This window comes from Nelumbo lutea, chromosome 6 (genome assembly GCF_056320005.1).
Source record: "Nelumbo lutea isolate HS-2025 chromosome 6, American lotus-T2T, whole genome shotgun sequence".
Classification (NCBI taxonomy): domain Eukaryota; kingdom Viridiplantae; phylum Streptophyta; class Magnoliopsida; order Proteales; family Nelumbonaceae; genus Nelumbo; species Nelumbo lutea.
Window position 1 is genome coordinate 26,042,488 of NC_142689.1, and position 20,498 is coordinate 26,062,985.

Below are 20,498 nucleotides of genomic sequence, written 5' to 3' on the forward strand. Positions count from 1 at the left end.
TCTGTATTTTTTGTTCAAGTGATAATTTGGTTTTTAAATTTTAAAATACAATAATTTAATATTCCAATTTTCAATTTATGACAATCCAGGTGTTAACTCACTGTTAGTCAGAGCCATCACGTGAGGTCAGATGCAATTTAAATAATTTTATAATGCCAAAACTAACCCTTATAATAATATTCAGACCATTTTACCCTTTTTCTTTCTTTTTACCATATTCCCCTTTCTCTTCAATCAGAAGAGGTGGCGTTAACTAACCAACCATTTAAGCAATTTCAAGCAATTCTGCTTTGCATATTCCATATATTAGGCAGTTGTATATCTTAATACTTGGTTCAAATGCACTACATTCAAGAGTTTTAAACAGTTTTATTGTGGCAAAGAGTTCCTTAGGTTCAGTTTGGAAAGAGTACAATTGCAAATGTATAGAGTGCAAAACCTTATATTTTATATTATTTTGTACTGTACATATTTGTATTTGTACTTTTTCTAAATTGAGCCTTAAGCTTACTTGAAAAGAAATATAAATATAAATATATACAATACAAATACATACAAAATACATAATTTTACACTCTACATATTTGTATTTGTAGTCCTTCCAAATTGAGCCTAGCCTCATCTTTGGAACTATCATCTCCGCCAAGTGCCGTAAACAACCACATCGGCAGAAATCCTCAAATTCATCATGTCCGCAAAGAGTTCCTTAGCCTCATCTATGGAACCATCTTTACAAAAGGCCATCAATAACCATATTGTACGTAGGGTTGTGCAAATTCAGTGGTAGGGTTGTGTTTCCTGACCTACATAATCCATTAATTAATCAAAGTTCCGTATGTGATTACGGTGGGCATGTAGCCCTGCTCAAATCATTTTTTGGAAGATCTGGGCAGCTTCATTGATCCCATAATCCATGTAAATCCCCTTAATCTGGGATGTGAAAGTCAAAGTGTTTGGGCTGTAACCCTGTTTCAGAATTTCCCCGAAAACTGCTAAATCAAATGGAACATGACAAGAGTTACAAATTTAATAGAATGTTTAGCGTAATGATAACGGGAGAGACACCGATTGGATTCAATTTTCTGTAGAGAGAAACAATAACTAAGTAGTTTTTGATCTTGGCAATTGCACCTAAGACAAGATTGAATACCCTAATGGGAGGCGGGGGTTGCATGAGAAGCATTTGATTAAAGAACCCAATTGCATAATTTAGATGGATATTTCCTGATTTGCACTTATCTTTGAAATTTTCGATTTCTGTTTGTTCTAAATTATGGGAGGAAGAGTATTCTGTTGTAGTTTCGGAGGTAGAACCAAAAACAACAGGCAAGGGTTTTATGAACAAAGATGAAAGTTTACATCCCTCGGCACATCTCAAAGAGGATGATGCAGTAGCAGAAGATTAAACTCTCAACACCATTTAGAACGGAAGTAGCTATGTCGTACCTGGGTCGTGCAGTTTCCTGCTGGTTGATGACTCAGATGTTGAACCGGAGGATTTCCTACTGAAAAGTAATTTGGATGTCGGGTTGAATGGGGCCAAGATAGGTGGTAGTTTAGATGTCAAGTTAAATTGATCGATGAACTATATAGTTCTTTAGAGAGAACTACAAAGAAACAATATTAAAGTGCCTGGATTGCTTTTACCCGGGGTAGACACTCCGATGCTATTAAAGAATGAATGAGCAGTGGGAGAGTAAACAACACTGATGCTATTCAGATGGTTAGAACAGTGAACATTGGTTCCCACCCACAGAAAAAGTTTATTGTAGTGGAGTTTATTTTCATCATTTAAAAAATTACTTAAACTCAGTTATTGAAAATGGGATGGGTATTTATATCTTTTTACCCATTAGACGGTTAATTAACAGGTATTGGATTATCACAAATTGAAAGTTCGGATAATAGACTATTTCGGGGACCAAATTGCAAGTTGAGCCAAAGTATAAGGTAATGATGGAATTTTCCCTAACTAATTTTCAATTTATTTTGTTCTTATGAAATACCATATCATTTTAGTTCATTTTAATAATAATGTATAATAATTTGGTGATTTTTAATTCCATATCCAATTGCAATTCCAATTGGATTCGAATCCGGTATAATCCCATAGATAGGAACCGATGAATCTACCCATATCCGGTTATATATTCGATTAGTTTCGATCCATTTGCAGCATCGTCCATCGTGGATGAATTATCCAGAATGGTGACTTTGGTGGGCCACCATACGTTGTATGGATAATATGCATTTATAAACATGGACCTCAAATGCACCTAATAGAATTTCCCATCAAAAGCAGCAGCGGAAATCGAAGACATTCGAGTTCCAAGTTTCCAACTTCCTAACTTCAACTTCCAACCTCCAAATCTGTATTGTGGTTTGTACAGTGTACACGCGTAACGGTCAATGTGGTCTGACAAACTGTGGAGCTTCCCACCTTCCATCACCGTGTTGGCTCTGCTAAAACCCTTCAAGCTAAAACCCTATTACTACCACTGCAACTCCACTAAAGCAGAAACCCTAGCTATGACAACCCTCAATGAAGCCGGCGTCGGCATCTACAGTTACATTTCTCATCTCCCTGGATTTCACGCCGTTCTGAAGCAAAGGTCTCGATCTTCTCCGTTTTCTATTTAGCTTCAAAAGACATTTTCTTTCTTGTTCCTCACTTCCTCCCCCATTTTATTTGTCTGTTTTAAGTTTTCAATGCATTTTTTGCAGGTATTCCGATTTTATCGTGAATGAAGTAGATTCAGATGGAAAAGTTGTTCACCTTACGTGTTTGGATGCACCTCCTGAAGTAATTTAACTTACTTGTTTGTTTTTTTTCCCATACATTTGATTAAACGCGTGCAACGAGTTCGATTTTTTTTTTCAAATCGAGAATGTGATATTCGTTGTGTTTAAATTGCCAGATTGTAGCAGAAATGGAAAAGGAAAGGGGCCAAACATATAAAACTTATCCATCGGAAATTGAATTATTTAGGGCCCTCGCTGGCGACTCTGATGCAGAATCTCTAAAATCTCTTCTCAATCAAATTACTTCTGGTGGCCGAAGCAACGTCTCTCCAATTGTTCTTTCTCCGGATTCTGATAAGTCGCATAGAACGGCAAGTTCTGAATTCGACGTTTTCATTTCGATCGAGTATTACCTATTGTTGATTATTTGAAGTTTTTCAGGCAGTTCATAAATTCTTCAAGGAGCATTTTAAGTTCCTTCTAACGGACACAGTCGACGGACCAGATGATACATTGAAATGCATTCGTGTGAGGTTAAGTTCCATAGGGCAAGATAGCAATGCCAGGAACTCGAAGAAACGAAAGGACAGGAAAGACAAGCCCTTTGACAGCAGAGGTTCGAATAATTGGCCTGAGCATGTTGGCAAGTTCCTTAGGTGAATGGCTACTGTACTCTTTTTCCCTTTTGTTATAAACTCTTGTTATGTTTTGTAGTTATATCATAATCAAATACCATACAAGCAGGGAATTCATGAAATACCTACTCAAGTTGTTCTTTCTAGCCTTTCTTGTTTTGCCTTGGATGGTGAGAACTCCTTTTTTATTGGTAATAATAAACTTTCATTGCAGAAAAAGGACAGCCAACAAGTATTTCACATATAAATGTCACCTAAAGCATGGTCTCTTCTGAATGAAGCAGCTACCTCATTAACACTGTATTGTAGTAATATACAATGCTAACAAATATGCATGGTCTGTGATTGACCTTCCATTAGAAGAGGCATGCCAAAGAGATTGTTAAAAATCCATAGTCATTTGCTTATCAAAAAATAAATAAATAAATAAATAAATAAATAAAAAACCTGTAATCATTTTAACTGTGCCATATTTATTTGATGATGATTCATCTCTTGAATTTTAATTTTCTTACAATTAGCCCCGGAAAAGTTCATCTTTTCTGATCACCCTTATTATCATAAAAGAACAATATCTAAATTCAGGCAGAACTGTTTGTACATTAACTTCAGATAGATATGTTCTGTTTTGTTTTTTCTCAAAAATCATAAGAGCCACCATGTCAGGGAAAGGTAAATAGATCCAAAGTGGGCAGGTTGCAGAAGAAGGGAGAAATTTTATTCTACAAAATCCTTGGTGCAGATTCTTGGTATTTAATTTTATGGTCACCACTTTGACTGGCCATGAGATCATAAATTGAGTCTTGTCCTATTAGTATATGAAAAATTCCTCTCTATATGAATTAAGAATATCTTTGATCTGGTAATCCTTTTGTCCTTACTTTAAAGATGGTTCTGCACTGGATTGATTGTTCACCATCTAATATTTGTGATGCAACTTTCTTAAGAAAGGTAAGGCGGATGTTTATGCTATGTACAAAAGCATCTGGTCAGAAAATGATTGGTACAGTTCCGCTTGTTAATATCTGGAAACCTGCCAAAGTTGAATTGGAATGCTCTTTTGTGTTTTCTTTGCTGGTTTTCTAGAAATGGTGATCTGGTGTTACATGTTTTTGATTGGAGGGATCTTAAGGGGACAGCGCCTAGCATGCATACCACTAGACCTTAAGAGACATATTACTTCTATGTTATCATGCTAGATTTCTTGTATTTCAGAACCATATTATTTCCTATCATTTTGAGTTCAGCATATGAGGTTAATTTGCTAAATTATTAAAATGCAGCATCTTTGTATTCCTTCAGGTTTCACCTTTATAAAGAGAACAAAGACACTCAAGAGGTTCTAGGACTCTTCGGAAAAATGCTTGGTATCCAGGTGCATTTGTTTTTTTTTCTTTTTTCATGTATTTCTTACTTTGCATCTCATTGTCTCATTATCTTTTGCCACTTACTAATCTAGGGGAATAATGGGAGGGAAAAGAAAAGAAAGGACAGCTATTTTTTTTTTTTTTTTTTTATTGGTAGAAAAAGACGGTAATTTTTTTGGATAAGCAACCATATTTATTTAAGAAACTTCTCACTATCCAAAAAATTGGGTCGAAGCCAAAGAAATACAAAGCCATCTTTGGCTAAACATCTATGACTTGACAATAGAAATTACAAGTCAATTCCCAGCCCCAGTAATTACATACCAGATTTAACAATGCATGGAATCACATGGTTGAAAGTCATTTGATCATGATGGGTTTAGGTATATGTCCTCTTTTATGTCTAACACATTGAATGATGGGTCTTGATCATTATGTATCCAACACACAAGTTATTAGGATTTGAACCTATAATGGGACTATGTAATATGTGTCCCCAGAGTGAGGAATGGTCCCGTGCAATAATATGGGAGACAAAAGATTAAATGCACTATCACATGCAAGGGTTAATGTTTGATAGGTTGACCTTAGGAGGGTTGGAATTTTTTTAATCAGGTTTTTAAGGCAATAAATTATGGTGCATTGTGAGTATTGGAGGCCCATGTATAAATACCATTTTGGTATGCAAGCTGAAAACTTCTGGACCCAGGCTCAGGTTTTTGTATGCAAGCCTGGCCTGGGCTGGGTCTGTATCATTAAGTCCAGAAAATTCAGGGTTGGGCTTGGGCCCAACACTTCAATCCCAGCCCAGCCTGCAATATAATATATATTCTTAATATATATTATTTTTATATTATATATATATATATATATATATATATATAATATTAGAGAGAGAGAGAGATAATAACTGCAAATTTCACTAAGATAAAAAGATAAAATACAAGGAGGAGAGATAAAAATTCTTAACTCTCCTCACAATTCACATATTAAACTGTTACAGTTGAGCCCAAAGCAACTGATTTCTTATTAGAGAGAGAGAGAGAGAGAGAGAGAGAGATCAATAACTGCAAATTTCACTAAGATAAAAAGATAAAATACAAGGAGGAGGGATAAAAAGTCTTAACTCTCCTCACAATTTAAACTGTTACAGTTGAGCCCAAAGCAACTGATTTCTTCCCATCCCTTGTTTTGTCAAAGCATCGACAAACCCATTAGCAGTTCTTTTAACCCAATTAACTCTTACTTCCCATTCCTTGAGTCAGTCATTTGAACCTTTTCCTTTCACTGTTGTATTTCCACAACCCAGCTTCTTCCATTTGTAGCCAACCCACCACCAGCCTTGAATCTCTTTCAATAATCAGCCTACTAATGTGCATATCCTTAGCTCTTTGAACCCCTTCCATCATGCCCAAAACCTCAGCCCTCAAAGAGTCTCCTACACCTATTGGCCCAGAAAATGGACCAATAATATTGCCCTCCTCATTCCTGAATATGCCACCAATGCTTGAAGGACCTGGATTGCCTGTGCTACTCCTATCAAAATTTAATTTAGTGAAACCTTGGGGTGGAGGGGACCAAACAGGACTGGTAACAATCTAATGTTGATCTGAACCAGCCCCTTCCTTCCAATTTCTCATAATTTTACTTGCTGTAAAATCAACAAACAACCCCACTGGTTTAACCCACTATTGAGTGTTGTTCCATGTCCCACATTGCTCAAGAATGGAAATGAATGCCTTGCCTTCATCTATAAAAGAATAGGTAAACCAAGCTAAACCAAGTTTAAGAATTAAATGAAGCTCATTCCTTTATTTTTGTGGAATAGGCCCAAAACCTAGACAAGCCCAGCCTAGTTTGGGTTTGTGCAGTGTTTTCTTCATGTATTATATATTATTTAATTAAATAGTTAATTTTTTTCATTAGGTCTGGAATGCCCATAAGCCCAGCCTGGGTCTAGGCTGAAGCATTTATCATGGGTGCTAAACCTAGCCCGGGCCTGGCCTGGCCCATGATCACCCCTATTTATAGGAATGAAGGATAAGGTTACAACAGATGAAAGCTGCCCTGGTTCAATTCATTAACACTAACAAACCACTAAACAATTTTATACATCCCTCCCTGGATGAGGTGCTCCCCAAATTAATTCCCTTCTAGACACTCCTTCCCTGGCAAGAGCAGATCCAGGCATTCAATTGAATGAGCAATTCATGTGGGATGACAAAATTCTGATTTCCCTTATCAAGTGCCTAAAAATCCAATACCTTCTCTCAACCTAAATAGCTAAACCACAGTTCAACTATTTTAACAAATGCGGAGAAAATAATCATCCTGATTGACAAACAGACAATGGCCTATACTTTTGATGTAAGATCCTGGTGTTATTTACTGTTATTTTTTTGTAATTTGGCCAAAGTGTAAGGGTAGAATTGGAAATAAAATTAAGGAAATTGACCAAAAAAGAGTGGCTCCTCTATTTTATTATAGGTTATAAACTACGGATTCTGTTGTTTTTCCATTTATTCAATCATTTCAGATAATCTGTTACTTTTGGATATCTATATTCTATGGTCCTTGAACTTTCAGAACACCTTTTTTTTTTGACTATTGTGTTTTTGACAGCAAAGATCATTTGGATTTGCGGGTACAAAAGATAAACGTTCTGTTTCGACTCAAAGGGTAAATCTGTTGCTCATTTTTTGTGCTTCACATGTCTATAGTTGTTTTTATTGTTACATTGTTTTTTTTTTTCCTATTGGAAGACTAATAAATGAATGGATATTCACAAGTGTCAAGCACCCCTTGTTTAGGACATCCTTACTGCTATCCCTACTTATGGTCTTTTTCCCCACAAAAGAGGCAAGCATGAGTGTCATTCATTCATGATTGAATTACAGATCGATTCTCCAGAGTGACTAATAGAAAAAAAATATCCAATCTGGAGGTTGACTTACAAATTTCAAAGACCTTGTTTCTGATCTATCTTCTTTCACTAGTATATGGGCTACAAGATTCTGAGGTCTTGGTATACATACTAACTGACATATCAAAAAAGCTGACTTATAGATACAACACCTCACCAGACATGCTTTGCTCATCCTTTTTCAGATCATGGCTAGACTAAAAGCTAGAGCTCTTTCTTAACATCTTTATGATCACTCACCACTGTGTGCACTGCTTGTCAAGCTTTGCATCTGTAACCTGCTAACTACAGGACTTGTGTATAGCACCTCATCCCTGTGGAGGTGAAAGTTACATTACAGAAGAAGGGATTCTGTTAATTCTGATGAGGATACAATTGCAAGATGAAGGTGATTTCTTTTTTTATATTTTTTATTTTTGGTTCTATTTGAGAGATACAGATCTTAGGTCAACCATGGAGGTGGATGGAGGTTTATTTGTAGAAGGATGTGGTGAGATGTCAAGAAGAGGGGTGTAATCTGATTTTTAAAAGAGGTGGTGGAAAGGAAAATTAAGGGCTTGATACTGTGGGAAGAAGACAGATAGCAGGATGTTTGATGAATGTAGGCTATGAGGATGGAGAGTATTATGTGGACGAGGAGACTTTCCCGGGATGCTTGGTCCACAAAACTTGTATACCTGCCCACCTGTATTTTCTTCTTTTTTAATGAAAATTTCTTATTTTCTATAAGAAAAGATGAAATCTTTTTGGTGAATGGAATTCTCTTTTTTAAGCTTTGTGATGATGACTTCATTTGGAGGACAAGGTCCTCATAGAGTTCCTTCCTTCTTTGCAGGTAACTGTATTCAAGCAATATGCAAAAAGGTTGGCTGCTCTCAATGACAGACTAATTGGTATCAAAGTTGGAGACTTTTGGTAAGATTTTGACAAGCTCCTTTATTGTTTTATTATTCTATAATGTCAACATATATTAAATATGTATTGTCTTTCCAGCCATGTCAAAGAAGAACTTCTTCTCGGGCAGCTCCTAGGAAATCGTTTCACAATCACATTGAGGTAAGTTACCTTTTTCCCATAATTTACTTATGATGTTAAACATCACGCACACAAAATGACATTATGATTTCTTTTATTGGTTCAAATCTTCATGGTATGCATTCACATATCTTCTCAGAGGAGTTGTTGCAGATTCTGAAGATACTATTAAAGCAGCCGTAGATGCCTTGGGAAAGAAGGGGTTTATCAACTACTATGGCTTGCAAGTAATTCTTCTGTTTCATTAGATTCTCATTGTCACTTAAAATATACTACTTCATGATGTTTTTTTTTTTTCTTTTTCTTTTTGATCAGTAACAGCAACTTTATTGCTTAAGAACAGCACATTACATGGGTCATGTACAAGCAGTACCTAGTATGAATATATAAATGGAAACAACCTGGTCCTTGGATAGATCCCAAGCTACCCTGCCAATACCCCTTTTACGTACAATTATTCCCCCAAAAAGGCAGACCCGCAAAAAACTGGCTTCTTTGGATGCCTTGTATCAAGAGCACCAGCTATGCTTTGGCAGGTCTCTTTACCCAGCTGAAACTAACAGTAAAATCTTATCAAAACTTGAATCTCTCTCAAACCATTCATGTATCTTCATGATCCTTCTTGTTGCATGCATGTTCAATATGTAGATTTATTTGAATAATTTCACCTCTTGCACTGATTGTTCACATTATAGTGAATGGGCCCTAGAAAGGTCCAAATGGTTTATGCTTAAGATAATCCAGTAAATTGTGATGGACCTCTTGCACTGACTGTGAAAGTCCTAGATTGGAACCATAGAATGATGAATCCTTTCCTTTTGGTATGTCACATTAAGGTACTGCAAAGGAGGATGGTGCCTTTAGTCCTCTCCTTTGTGACACATGTCCTCTTTTAATCAGTATGTTTTTTTTTTTTTTCTTTTTTTTCCCCAGCTTTTGCATTTCTTTATAGCTAATGATGAGTCTACGAAGGTTCCTACACTCTTATGGTTACTGAAGTTATTGAATTGATGTTGCAATGGTTTTCAGCGTTTTGGGAGTGGTTCAATGCCAAATCACTTCATTGGAGCCACATTACTTCGAGGGGAGTGGAAAATGGCTGTAAGCATGATTCTGGATCCAAGAGAAGGGGATATCCTTTTTGAAAAGAGAGGGTTTATACCTCAGATAAAAAATAAGTGCTTAGGCTCTGATGCACAATCAGAAAAACCGTTTTTTTCTTTAACTGTTTTGAAAAAAAAACAGCGTGAAGGAATACGGAAGGCACGTGAGTATTATAAGGACAGTGGTGATATTGAGGGGACTCTTAGACAATTGCCTCACCATCTAGTTGCTGAAAGGGCTATAGTAAGTTTCTCATGATTGATGCTCATATGCATGTGTGTTATATGTGTTTAATATTCTTTTGATCGATTTCAGAACATCAAGAACTGTATTAAAGAAGTGATGATAAGAAAACGTAAAAATACAAATGGATAGCTTATAATTAACTTACTCAAACCAGACTTACCTGTAATCCCAATATGGCAATAATATAACTAAGAAATTACTACTGTTTGCCTCCTTGCGGAGATCCTCAATACATAGGGCTGTCAATGGGTCAGTTCTACCTGATCAATGCAAACCAATTATATCATTTCTGGTTCTGTGATTTTGTCCCAATTAATAACTGGTCCGGTTTTGGTTCTTGCTTGTTCTGAACTGATTAAGATCTGAACCGATTGTTGAGTTAATAATATAAAGGTTTCCTAATTTTCTTGTAATTTTTATAATATTTTATGCCTAAAAGGGTAAATTTGATAGATAATATTGTAGTGAGAATGGGCAGAATGAGCCTTAGTGTTTTTTATTTCTTTTAAGTAGTGTTCAAGTATACGTTTGTTGGTTATTGGCTTTACTTTTGAGCTTTTTTTTTGTTCTCTTTAATTATTTCTTTAGTGCTGGCCACCTCATTAAGGGCATCCAGGTAATTGTACTTAATTTTAGAATTAAGTTAATAAAAGAGATCAAGGGGGCTAGAGAGAGAGTTTGAACTCTTCTTTTCTCTCCTCCCTTCTCTTCTTCCACAACCTACTACTGAAATTGCTTTCTTCTTCTTTCTCTTCCTTTCTTTCTTTCTTTCTTTCTTTTCCTATATTTTCTGAATTACTGCAGGTGTATTTCTCAACTTGGTATCAAAGCAGGTTCTCACTTTCGACTTCTTTCTATTTTCTTTGCCCATACACAGTGTGTATGGAGAACTGATCGGTTGATCAATCAGCAACTCATGCAGCCTAGTTAGGAGGGTTTTTGGAGAGTTTTTGTGGAAGTTTTTCATCCTTAGTTGAAGCCCAAGATAGGTTCTTGGAGATTCTTCTCGAAAACCCTAGATAACTGGAGAAATCTTGTTATAGGTTGTAGAGACATTTTGAACTAGACGCCTAGGGATTAGAGGTAAGACTTTTGATTTTATTGAGGGCGGTTTTGATTGGACTGAGTTTTGGAACCTTTGGTGTGAACGGTTGAAGTTTCTCTCTTCCTCCCCATCATGTCGGGTCCTATGAAACCCTGTTTTTGGGAGGTTGAAGGGTTGTTCTTTGCTTAGAATGACAAATCTAGCCTAGTAAAACTCGTTTTGTTCACTCAATGGAGCAAATTGGAGGAGAGACCAAATATTCCACAAATTCCGGGTTTAGACATGGGGGGTTAGTGGAAAATCTTTTTGGGGTTGTGACCACTATGAAGTTAGATGGGACCAATTATTTAGCTTGGTCTCAATCTATTAAGATACATGTGTGTAGTAGAGGGAAATGGGGTTACATTATTGGGAGCAAGAAGAAATTGGAGGAGGACGATTCTACCTATGAAAGGTGGATGCAGGAAAACTACACAGTAGTGGGTTGGTTAGTGAATTCTTTGCAACCACCACACATTAGTCAGCATTACCTGTGGATAGAAACTACAAAGAAGTGTGGGAAAGTGTCACAAAGACCTATTCCTAAATGCTAAATGTTGCTCAGGCCTACAAATTGAAGTATGATGTGAATAATCTAAGACAGGAGGAGAAGCCCTTAGCCGTCTACTTCTCTATGCTGAAATCTCTTTGGCAAGAGATTGATTTGATGGAGACTATTGTTTGGGGTTGTATAAAGGATGCAAAAACATATAGGAAGTTGGTGGAGAGAAATCGGGTCTTTGAGTTTCTCATTGGATTCAACCCAAAGTATGATATTGTGAGGCATAACGTTTTAGCAAAGGATGAGGTGACTTTGTCTCAGGCTTATGCTATGGTGAGCAGTGAGGAGAGCAGAAGACAAGTTTAGTATGTCGAACCGCAGGTTGACCACTATGCCAATGCCGGGATGAAGCTGAAGGTTAACACTGGGAAGAAAGATGTTATCAGTGAATACTACAAGAAGCCTAAACACACTAAAGATTATGGGTGGATACTCCATGCCATTGTAATATCCAGATTATCATTTTAATACAATACAATTTTCTTGCTGATAAAAAATTTAAAAAAGGTGCAATGGTTATCTTTTTATATTTCTTGCATTTTGTGCTTAACATAATGTGTTTTTCTGATAAAAAAAATAACGTGTTTCTTATTTTCTCAACCAGCTCCAATGTTTGAAGAAGTGCCCCGGTAACTACTTGCAAGCCTTGAAGGCTATACCAAGGACACTGAGAATGATGTAAGATACTATTCTAGATATGGAGTGCAACTTCTCTGGAATTTGTTAGTATTTTTGCAAAATTCTTAATTTAAGTGGCAAGAAAAATTTTTGTTGTTGCTCTACAATTACATGCCTGTGAAGTATTAGTAATATTTTGTTCATTATATCTCAAACATCAATGTTTCATGAAGCTTCACGAGAGGCCGAGAACTTTATGTTCTACATTTTCTAAGTTACAGTCTTAATGTCATAAGCTTAATCAATCACTGATTTTGACAGCGAGTTCATTGAAGTGGTTGTATGACTAACATTTCAATCTTTTAGTGTTTTTAGTTGTTGACGTTAGGAGGAATCGTCTGTTTTATTTGTTTAAGAAGGTTATTTTTTTCAACAACTCTTTTTTGGTGAGTATGAAAAAATAAAGAAAGAAGAAAAAATGAAAGAATTTGTAATTTGATACTAGTAATATATTTAGACTTTTAATAACTCTGGGAAGTAGGAGCATGGATACTAATATTAAACCAATTAAAAAAGCTAAAACCCTCGTAATAAAGTGAACAAGACTCCTAGAGAGCTTCTTCTTATTTAGAACCATAAAACTTAAATAATTTATAATTCTTCAACTACATGAAGATTGTAAAGTCGGTAATGGTAATGATTGCAGTGGTGATGATGACCATGGACTGAACACATTGTTGTGTGCACTATAGAGGTTGACACACCCATACTCATGTGATGGAACATTAGATGTATCTAAGGCATCAAGATTAGATTCAGTGATGCCATACTTTTCCTTTCAATTAAAAAAAAAGAAGATTGTAGATTCAGTGGTGATGGTGATGGTAATGTGATTGCCATCTGTTATCATTTTACAAGCAATGGTACCATCCTTGATCAGATCTATTGTGAGTGCATAACCACATTTATGCAAATGAATATAAGATGCATCTAGGCTACCTATCCTAGGTGCATCTTACTGCTTAAATCTCAGTAGCCAACCCAATGGTCTTCTAATGCCGAGATTGGATGTTTGGATGTTCTGGTAATGTTGGCATTTCTATTCTGTGTTTAGGTATGTCCATAGCTACCAAAGTTACTTGTGGAACCATGCTGCAAGTATTAGGGTGCAAAGACATGGTATGTAGTCTTTTTGCATGTTAGATAATTTTGGGCTTGTCATATGAAGGAAATAACCAGTGTAGATTCAAGGAATGGTATTATGGGGTGTATTGAAAGGAATACTATGCATTTATCTATTCTTGTTTTCTTCTTCTTGTCTCATTCTATTCAAATAATGGTTGGATATCTAATCAATGACAAAGGTGTAATAAACCCTCTTAAGAATTTTGTTGCTTTTAAGTTCAGGACTCACGGCGCCTCGTTTTTAAATTCTTTGATACAGTTTGAGGCTAAAATATTAAATTGATACTGTATGGTAATCTTTGTGCCATATCTTGGGCTTGAGCCCATAACTTAATTGTTTGACATTGTCCACTGCAATGTTCAGAGCACAGCATAAACATGATTCCAGATCTGCTAGTGGCAAACAATGCTAGGCACATCACAGTTTTGTATCATCTATCCTCAACACATGGGGGTTTCGGAAAACAATGTCCCAAATTCATGTTTCTTTTTTGTTGAGGACAGTTGGCATAAAACTGTGATGTGTTACAGTCTGTCGTTGTTCTGTTACTAGCAGCTCAACAGATATAACATAGTGAAACAGAAAAGAGGCTAGATAGACATTTGATGGTTATGGGCTTGGTTAGTTTTGACATGGAATTGAAAAGGTTTTCATTCTGCCTTTCTCCAAATAATTCTGTTGTGATTGATGTAGCTGGATACTTTTTTTCTTTGTATTTTGTAAATTATAAAGTGATTTTTGTATTATTTGTCAAATAATCTGTATGCATTATTGCATAAAAAACATATATAGCAATTCACTTAGCTTGCTTAGCTATGAGTGTATGCAAACTATCAAGAGTATAGAATGTTATCATCTCTTCAGAGACATGGAAATATGTTTCTGATGTTAAGGTATACTCTTTCCACCATAACTCCAGTTGCATTCCCTCACTTATCATGCCTTGTACCAGTGATAATTTAGGTTTGCTTAGCCATTTTCCTTTGACTTTATTCTTTTATTTCCCTTATTTCAATTAACTTGTTGATACATATAAGTAAAACAAATCATTAGACACAAAAGGGATCTACATCAACCACCCTGAGGAAAGGTGTTATTTTTTGGGAAAATTCCACTTTAGTACCCTGAACTTTGGGGGTAGACCAGGGCCGGGCCGGGCTTTTACTCTTCATTAATGGAAATATGTTAGGCCCGAGCCCGAGCCCGGCTCGACCAACGGACCTACAACTTGGGCCCAAGCCCGGCCCTGATAAAAAGCCCGAAGCCCGAGCCCGAGCCCGAGCCCGAGCTTGAAGCCCGACCTAATAAAAAATTAGAAAATTTCCCTATTCAATAATCAATATAAATTAGAATTTATTTATATTAAAAAAAGAATATAAATTCAAAATTTATTTACATTAAAAAAAGAATATAAAGAAGGGAAAAAGGATGTGGAGAAGAAGGGTTCGATTGGAAAAATAAGGGAAAGAGGTGAAAAAAAGAGGGGTGTTCGACTAGGGTTTTTAGGTTTAATTATAGGTTGGGCCGGGCCGGGCTATTTTGGCAACTCCCGAGCCTGGCTCGAATTTATTGCGGGCTGGGCTTTTTGGCCCGAGGTTAAGCCCGCGGCCCATATACCTGTTCAATCCCGTCTGGGGGCCGGGCCGGCCCGTCGGGCCACCCGGCCCATGAACAAGTCTATTTAGGGGTAGTGTCAAGTTAGTATCTGAACTTTCAAATGTGTCACTGCAGTACCTAAACTTTCAAAAAGTGTCAATTTGGTCCCTACTGCTAACTGACCGTCAGTTATCTGTTGAAAATGTCAAAACTACCCTTCAAAAGAAGACACTGTTCATTGTCTTCTACCTTGAGACTGAACCGGCTGAGGTGTTTGAGATTCTAGACTAATGAAGTCATTGTCTTCTACCTTTAGATCTGAAACACATTCTTGTCTAGCTATTTCTTTGCTTTCAGTTATTGTTTCCCTCTATCATATTTCGTGTTTTTTCTCTCTTTTTCTTTGAAGATAACCGGTTCAGTCTCAAGGTAGTAGACAATGATCAGTGTCTTCTTTTGAAGGGTAATTTTGATGTTTTCAACAGATAACTGATGGTTGGTTAACGACAGGGACCAACTTGACACTTTTTGAAAGTTTAGGTATTGCAGTGACATGTTTGAAAGTTCGGGTACTAACTTGACACTACCCCAATGTTCAGGGTACTAAAGTGGAATTTTCCCTTATTTTTTATTTGAACTTTTGAATACATGCTTCTTGACAAAATAATATTGTCTTTGGTAGGAATTGATGGAGTTGTGATAGGAGATTTGGTATATAGTAAAAGTGGTTCTACAGGAATGCCAACTGAAGCCATTAGCAGTGGATTTGAAGATGATAGCTGTAATGACAAATTTGGTTGCAGTGACTTGGATGAAACTACTGAAGCAACATTACCCAAAGAAAAGGGTAGTATTGTGAAGGTGAGAAACTCAAAATCTCTGTTAGTGTTATGTTGGGCTTTATTTGGTTAGAACTTGCCTATTCTTGTATCTCCCTCCCTTCCCTCTATTCCTCCATGCAGGCACTTGTACATGTACACTATTCAAATGTAAGCATATTATGCATCTTTAGAGGGACATCACCACCATTTTCGATTTTTTGTTTCTTTTCTCTTTTTTGATCATTAATAATATAAAAGTAGCATTACTGGAAGTCAACAATGCTGAAAAGATTGAAAGAAAGTGGACTGTTGGGGGGTAGATAACTGTGGCTAGTCTATTAAATTGGATTGACTGGTTGTATTTGTGACCATGTAATTATTTCATTCTTTCATCTTAAATCAATGAAATGGCCCATGGTATGGCCTATGATGCTTGTTAATATGAAATGTTTATATATATATATATATATATATATATATTTATCAATAACACTTTCATTAATTCATCAATAGAAGAATTACAGTAGGAAGACAAACACGCTTATCTTCCAAGAGCAACAAAGAACCTCAAGAAAAGGAAAAAGAAGAAAGAGAAAAGAAAGAAAACACACTAAAGTTACAGCTTGGCCCTCCTGATACCTTCTGAATATACTAACTGTTGGACTTTCTGACCTCAAGATCCACCTGAGCAAGACATTCAATTTGATACTGATAGAATTCAGGTCTGCCTTAGTGTTCGGTCTGACTGAGTTCAGTAATGTAGAAGAAGAAAAGGTGATAAAGAGAGAGAGAGAGAGAGAGAGAGAGAGAGAGAGAATTCTGGTTCGAACTGAAAGAGTCAACTTGACTTCTCGCAGTCGGCCAGTAAGTATTTATATTATTATTAAAACATGACTGAAAAGACCTATGTGCCCTTACTTAAGAGCACATGTTCCAACACAACATTACAGATCAACAACATTAATCAAGGTATAAAGACAGAAATATTTACATATGTAGTCCACTCTTCCCCGACTCAAGCCTTTTGTAAATAAGTCAACCCACTGATTTCCTGTATTAACATGTGTAGTGTCTAGCTCTCCATTCATCACCTTCTCCCTCACAAAGTGATAGTCAACCTCAATGTGTTTGGTTCTTTCATGAAACACTGGATTAGAGGAGATATGAACTGCAGCCTGATTATCACAATAGAGCTTCATTGGAGTGTTAATGTTGTACCCTACTTCCTGTAGAAGGTTCCTTAGCCACACTAATTCACAAGCGGTGTGCGCCATAGCCCTATATTCTGCTTCTGCACCGCTTCTTGCCACAACCGTCTGCTTCTTACTTTTTCATGTCACTAGGTTACCTCCTAAAAACGTGCAATAACCTGTAGTAGATCGCCTATCAGACATAGAACCGGCCCAATTAGCATCAGAATACCCTTCTATTTCAAGTTTTCCCCCACTCTTGTATATCAGATCGCGACCTGGAGCCCCTTTTAGATACTTCACAATTCTCAGAACCGCATTCCAATGAGGGATTAGAGGTTGCATGAACTGGCTTACCACACTAACTACAAATGAGATGTCTGGTTTGGTAATGGTTAGATAGTTCAGTTTGCGCACAAGTCATCGGTGTCTGCTAGGGTCTTCAAACACTTCACCCATATCACTGCTTAGCTTGGTATTTGTGTCTATGGGTGTTTCAACTGGTTTGGCACCCAACAGGCTATTTTCTTCCAGCAAATCAAGCACATACTTCCTCTGGCACAGGTTAATCCCATACTTGGATCTCGCTACCTCTATCCCCAAGAAATATTTCAGTTTACCCAGATCCTTTGTCTGAAAGTGATCCTGCAGATAAGTCTTCAGCCTGTCAATACCAATGTTATCATTCCCAGTAATGACAATATCATCTACATACACCAACAGTATTTTTCCTCCCGGAGAGTCATGACTAAATACAAAATGGTCAACTTTGCACTGTTTCATACCAAACTTCTTTACCACCTCACTGAACCTACCAAACCATGCTTGAGGAGACTGTTTAAGCCCATATATAGCCTTCCTTAGTCTGCACACCTTACCATCCTCCCCCTGAGCAACAAACCCTGGAGGTTGCTCCATGTAGACCTCCTCGAGTAAGTCACCATGCAAAAAGGCATTCTTGATATCAAGCTGATATAGTGGCCACTCATACATGGCTGCAAGAGAGATCACAACACGAACTGACCCTATCTTAGCAACCGGTGACAAGGTCTCTGTGTAGTCAGTACCATAGGTTTGAGAGTACCCTTTTGCAACTAATCGCGCTTCCAGGCGTTCAACACTACCATCAGGTAGATACTTAACCGTATAAACCCATTTACAACCAACAACTTGCTTCCCAGGAGGAAGAGCAGTGAGGTCCCAAGTATGATTATGATGAAGGGCTGAGAGTTCTTCTTCCATGGCATGGCACCACCCTGGAGAGGCAAGGGCTTCCTGAACATCTTTAGGAACAATAACTGATGATAACAAGGTAACAAAATGGCAATGGGAAGCGGAAAGGTGAGTCAGAGAAACATAATTAGAAATGGGATGAAGGGTGCAAGTACGTTTACCTTTCCACAAAGCAATGGGTAGATCAATCTCAGATGCTAAGTGCGGGTGTGGTGCCGGATCCGTCGGCGGAGATGTAGCCGGAGGAGTAGTAGCTGGTGCACGTGGGCGATGTGTATACACATGACGGATATGTGGGCGTTCAACAGGTGGTGGCACTGGAGGCAAGGATTTGGTCACGACTGGAACAAAGGGAGGAGGATCGACAACAGGAAGTGGAAGTGGAGGAGGTGATGAGGAGGAAGAAGCATCACCAGACCCCAAAAAGAACGGAGTAGACTCAAAGAAACTAACATCAGCACACACAAAGGACCGTCGAGAACCAGGATGGTAACACCTATACCCTTTCTGGGTCCGAGAATAGCCAAGGAAGATGCACTTGAGAGAACAGGCATCGAACTTGTCGTTCCCGGGACCCAGATTATGGACGAAGCAGACACACCCAAAAACTCTCGGCGTAAGAGGGAACGGAGACAAAGTGGGAAACAAGACCTGAAACGGAGAATGACCATCAAGGATGAACGTGGGCATCCGGTTAATTAGAAAACAAGAGGTAAGCACTGCATCACTCCAAAAAGGTTTGGGAACATGCATGTGATGCATTAAGGATCTTGCTGTTTCAAGGAGATGGCGATTCTTTCTCTCAGCCACCCCGTTTTGTTGTGGGGTGTAGGTACACGAGGTCTGATGTATAATGACGTGTTGGTCTAGGTATTCCTGAAATGATAGGATAAATATTCGCGACCATTATCAGAATGGAAAATTTGATGTGGGTACCAAATTGGTTACGGATCTCAGCTTAAAATTTTTGAAAAATGGTAAACAATTCACTTTTTTCTTTCATTAAATAGAGCCACATCATCCTTGAAAAATCATCCACAAAAATGACAATATCTGTATCCATTATATGACATCACTTTATAAGGATCCCAAACATCTGAATGAACTAAAGAAAAAGGACTCGACACATGGTTATCAACCCTAGAACTAAAGGGAACACGATGGTGTTTCCCAAACTGACACGACTCACAATCCAAAACAGAAAGCTGACTCAAGGACGGAACCAAGGACTTCAAGACTTTTAGCGACGGATGACCAAATCGGCAGTGCCACTGGAGAGGAGAAAGAGATGACTGGAGAGCTGTTGAAGTTCTACCACCACCACCGTCAAGATAATACAATCTACCTGCTTCATGCCCTCCACCAATCTTCATCCCCGTCTTGAGATCCTGAAAGACACACATAGAAGGGTAAAAGGTAATGGAGCAGTTAAGTGATTTGGTCAGCTTACTAACAGACATAAGGTTAAAAGGCAATTTAGGAACATACAGAACTGATGAGAGGGATACAGGATCTAGTTCAATATTACCAACACCACAAATTGAGGATGTGGAACCATTAGCAAGGGTGACAGATTGTGATGTTGAGCAATGAGATAAGGAGGAAAACACAATTGGAGTTCCAGTCATGTGATCGGAGGCTCCAGAGTCAATGATCCAGGGATTGGGTGTAGATGCCAGACACGCCATACCTGAGTGAGCAGAAGTCGTCGTGTTCTGTTGTGATTGGATAAACCTCTCATATTCATCATGGGGAACACTCACCATCTCCTTCATGGGACCATCTGTGGAAATAGGAGGCATCTGGTCAGATGAATGATTCTCCTGTCTAATGTTGGAACTTGAGTCACTGGTCGCGGCATGATTGGCCCAGGTTGAGGGGGGACCATGTAGATCATAACAATGGTTGATGGTATGTCCATCCATACCACAATGAGTGCACTTCCTCTGGCCTGAGCTACGTCCTCTACCACGGGCTCCCCCTGAATCTCTGCTCCCAGTACGACCACCACCACAATTATAAGTAGACCCACCATTGCCACTTCGGCCATATGCAGAACCACTACCACCACCACGGCCAGACTGAGCTCCCCGAGCTCCACCTCTAACACCACGACCTCTCGATGCAGCAAAGGAAGATCTATCTGAGATATTAGA

General features: G+C 37.9%; 1 protein-coding gene across 4 annotated transcripts in view; it reads left to right on the forward strand.

The window, feature by feature from the left end:
- Positions 1 to 2,281: 2,281 nt before the first annotated feature.
- The window catches only part of LOC148848061 (multisubstrate pseudouridine synthase 7-like), a 53,054-nt gene continuing 34,837 nt past the window's right edge, over positions 2,282 to 20,498 (forward strand). For all 4 annotated transcript variants that reach the window (XR_016101200.1, XR_016101199.1, XM_088951776.1 and 1 more), the window contains exons 1-14: positions 2,282 to 2,612; positions 2,725 to 2,803; positions 2,919 to 3,117; positions 3,188 to 3,398; positions 4,680 to 4,752; positions 7,367 to 7,423; positions 8,503 to 8,582; positions 8,661 to 8,723; positions 8,842 to 8,929; positions 9,732 to 9,834; positions 9,946 to 10,049; positions 12,303 to 12,376; positions 13,431 to 13,495; positions 15,781 to 15,959. Coding sequence is in view for 2 of the 4 variants with exons in the window: in XM_088951776.1 (XP_088807902.1) it covers positions 2,410 to 2,612; positions 2,725 to 2,803; positions 2,919 to 3,117; positions 3,188 to 3,398; positions 4,680 to 4,752; positions 7,367 to 7,423; positions 8,503 to 8,582; positions 8,661 to 8,723; positions 8,842 to 8,929; positions 9,732 to 9,834; positions 9,946 to 10,049; positions 12,303 to 12,376; positions 13,431 to 13,495; positions 15,781 to 15,959 (1,578 nt within the window). In the remaining 2 variants the exon portion in view is untranslated. The remainder of the gene's footprint in view (positions 2,613 to 2,724; positions 2,804 to 2,918; positions 3,118 to 3,187; positions 3,399 to 4,679; positions 4,753 to 7,366; positions 7,424 to 8,502; positions 8,583 to 8,660; positions 8,724 to 8,841; positions 8,930 to 9,731; positions 9,835 to 9,945; positions 10,050 to 12,302; positions 12,377 to 13,430; positions 13,496 to 15,780; positions 15,960 to 20,498) is intronic.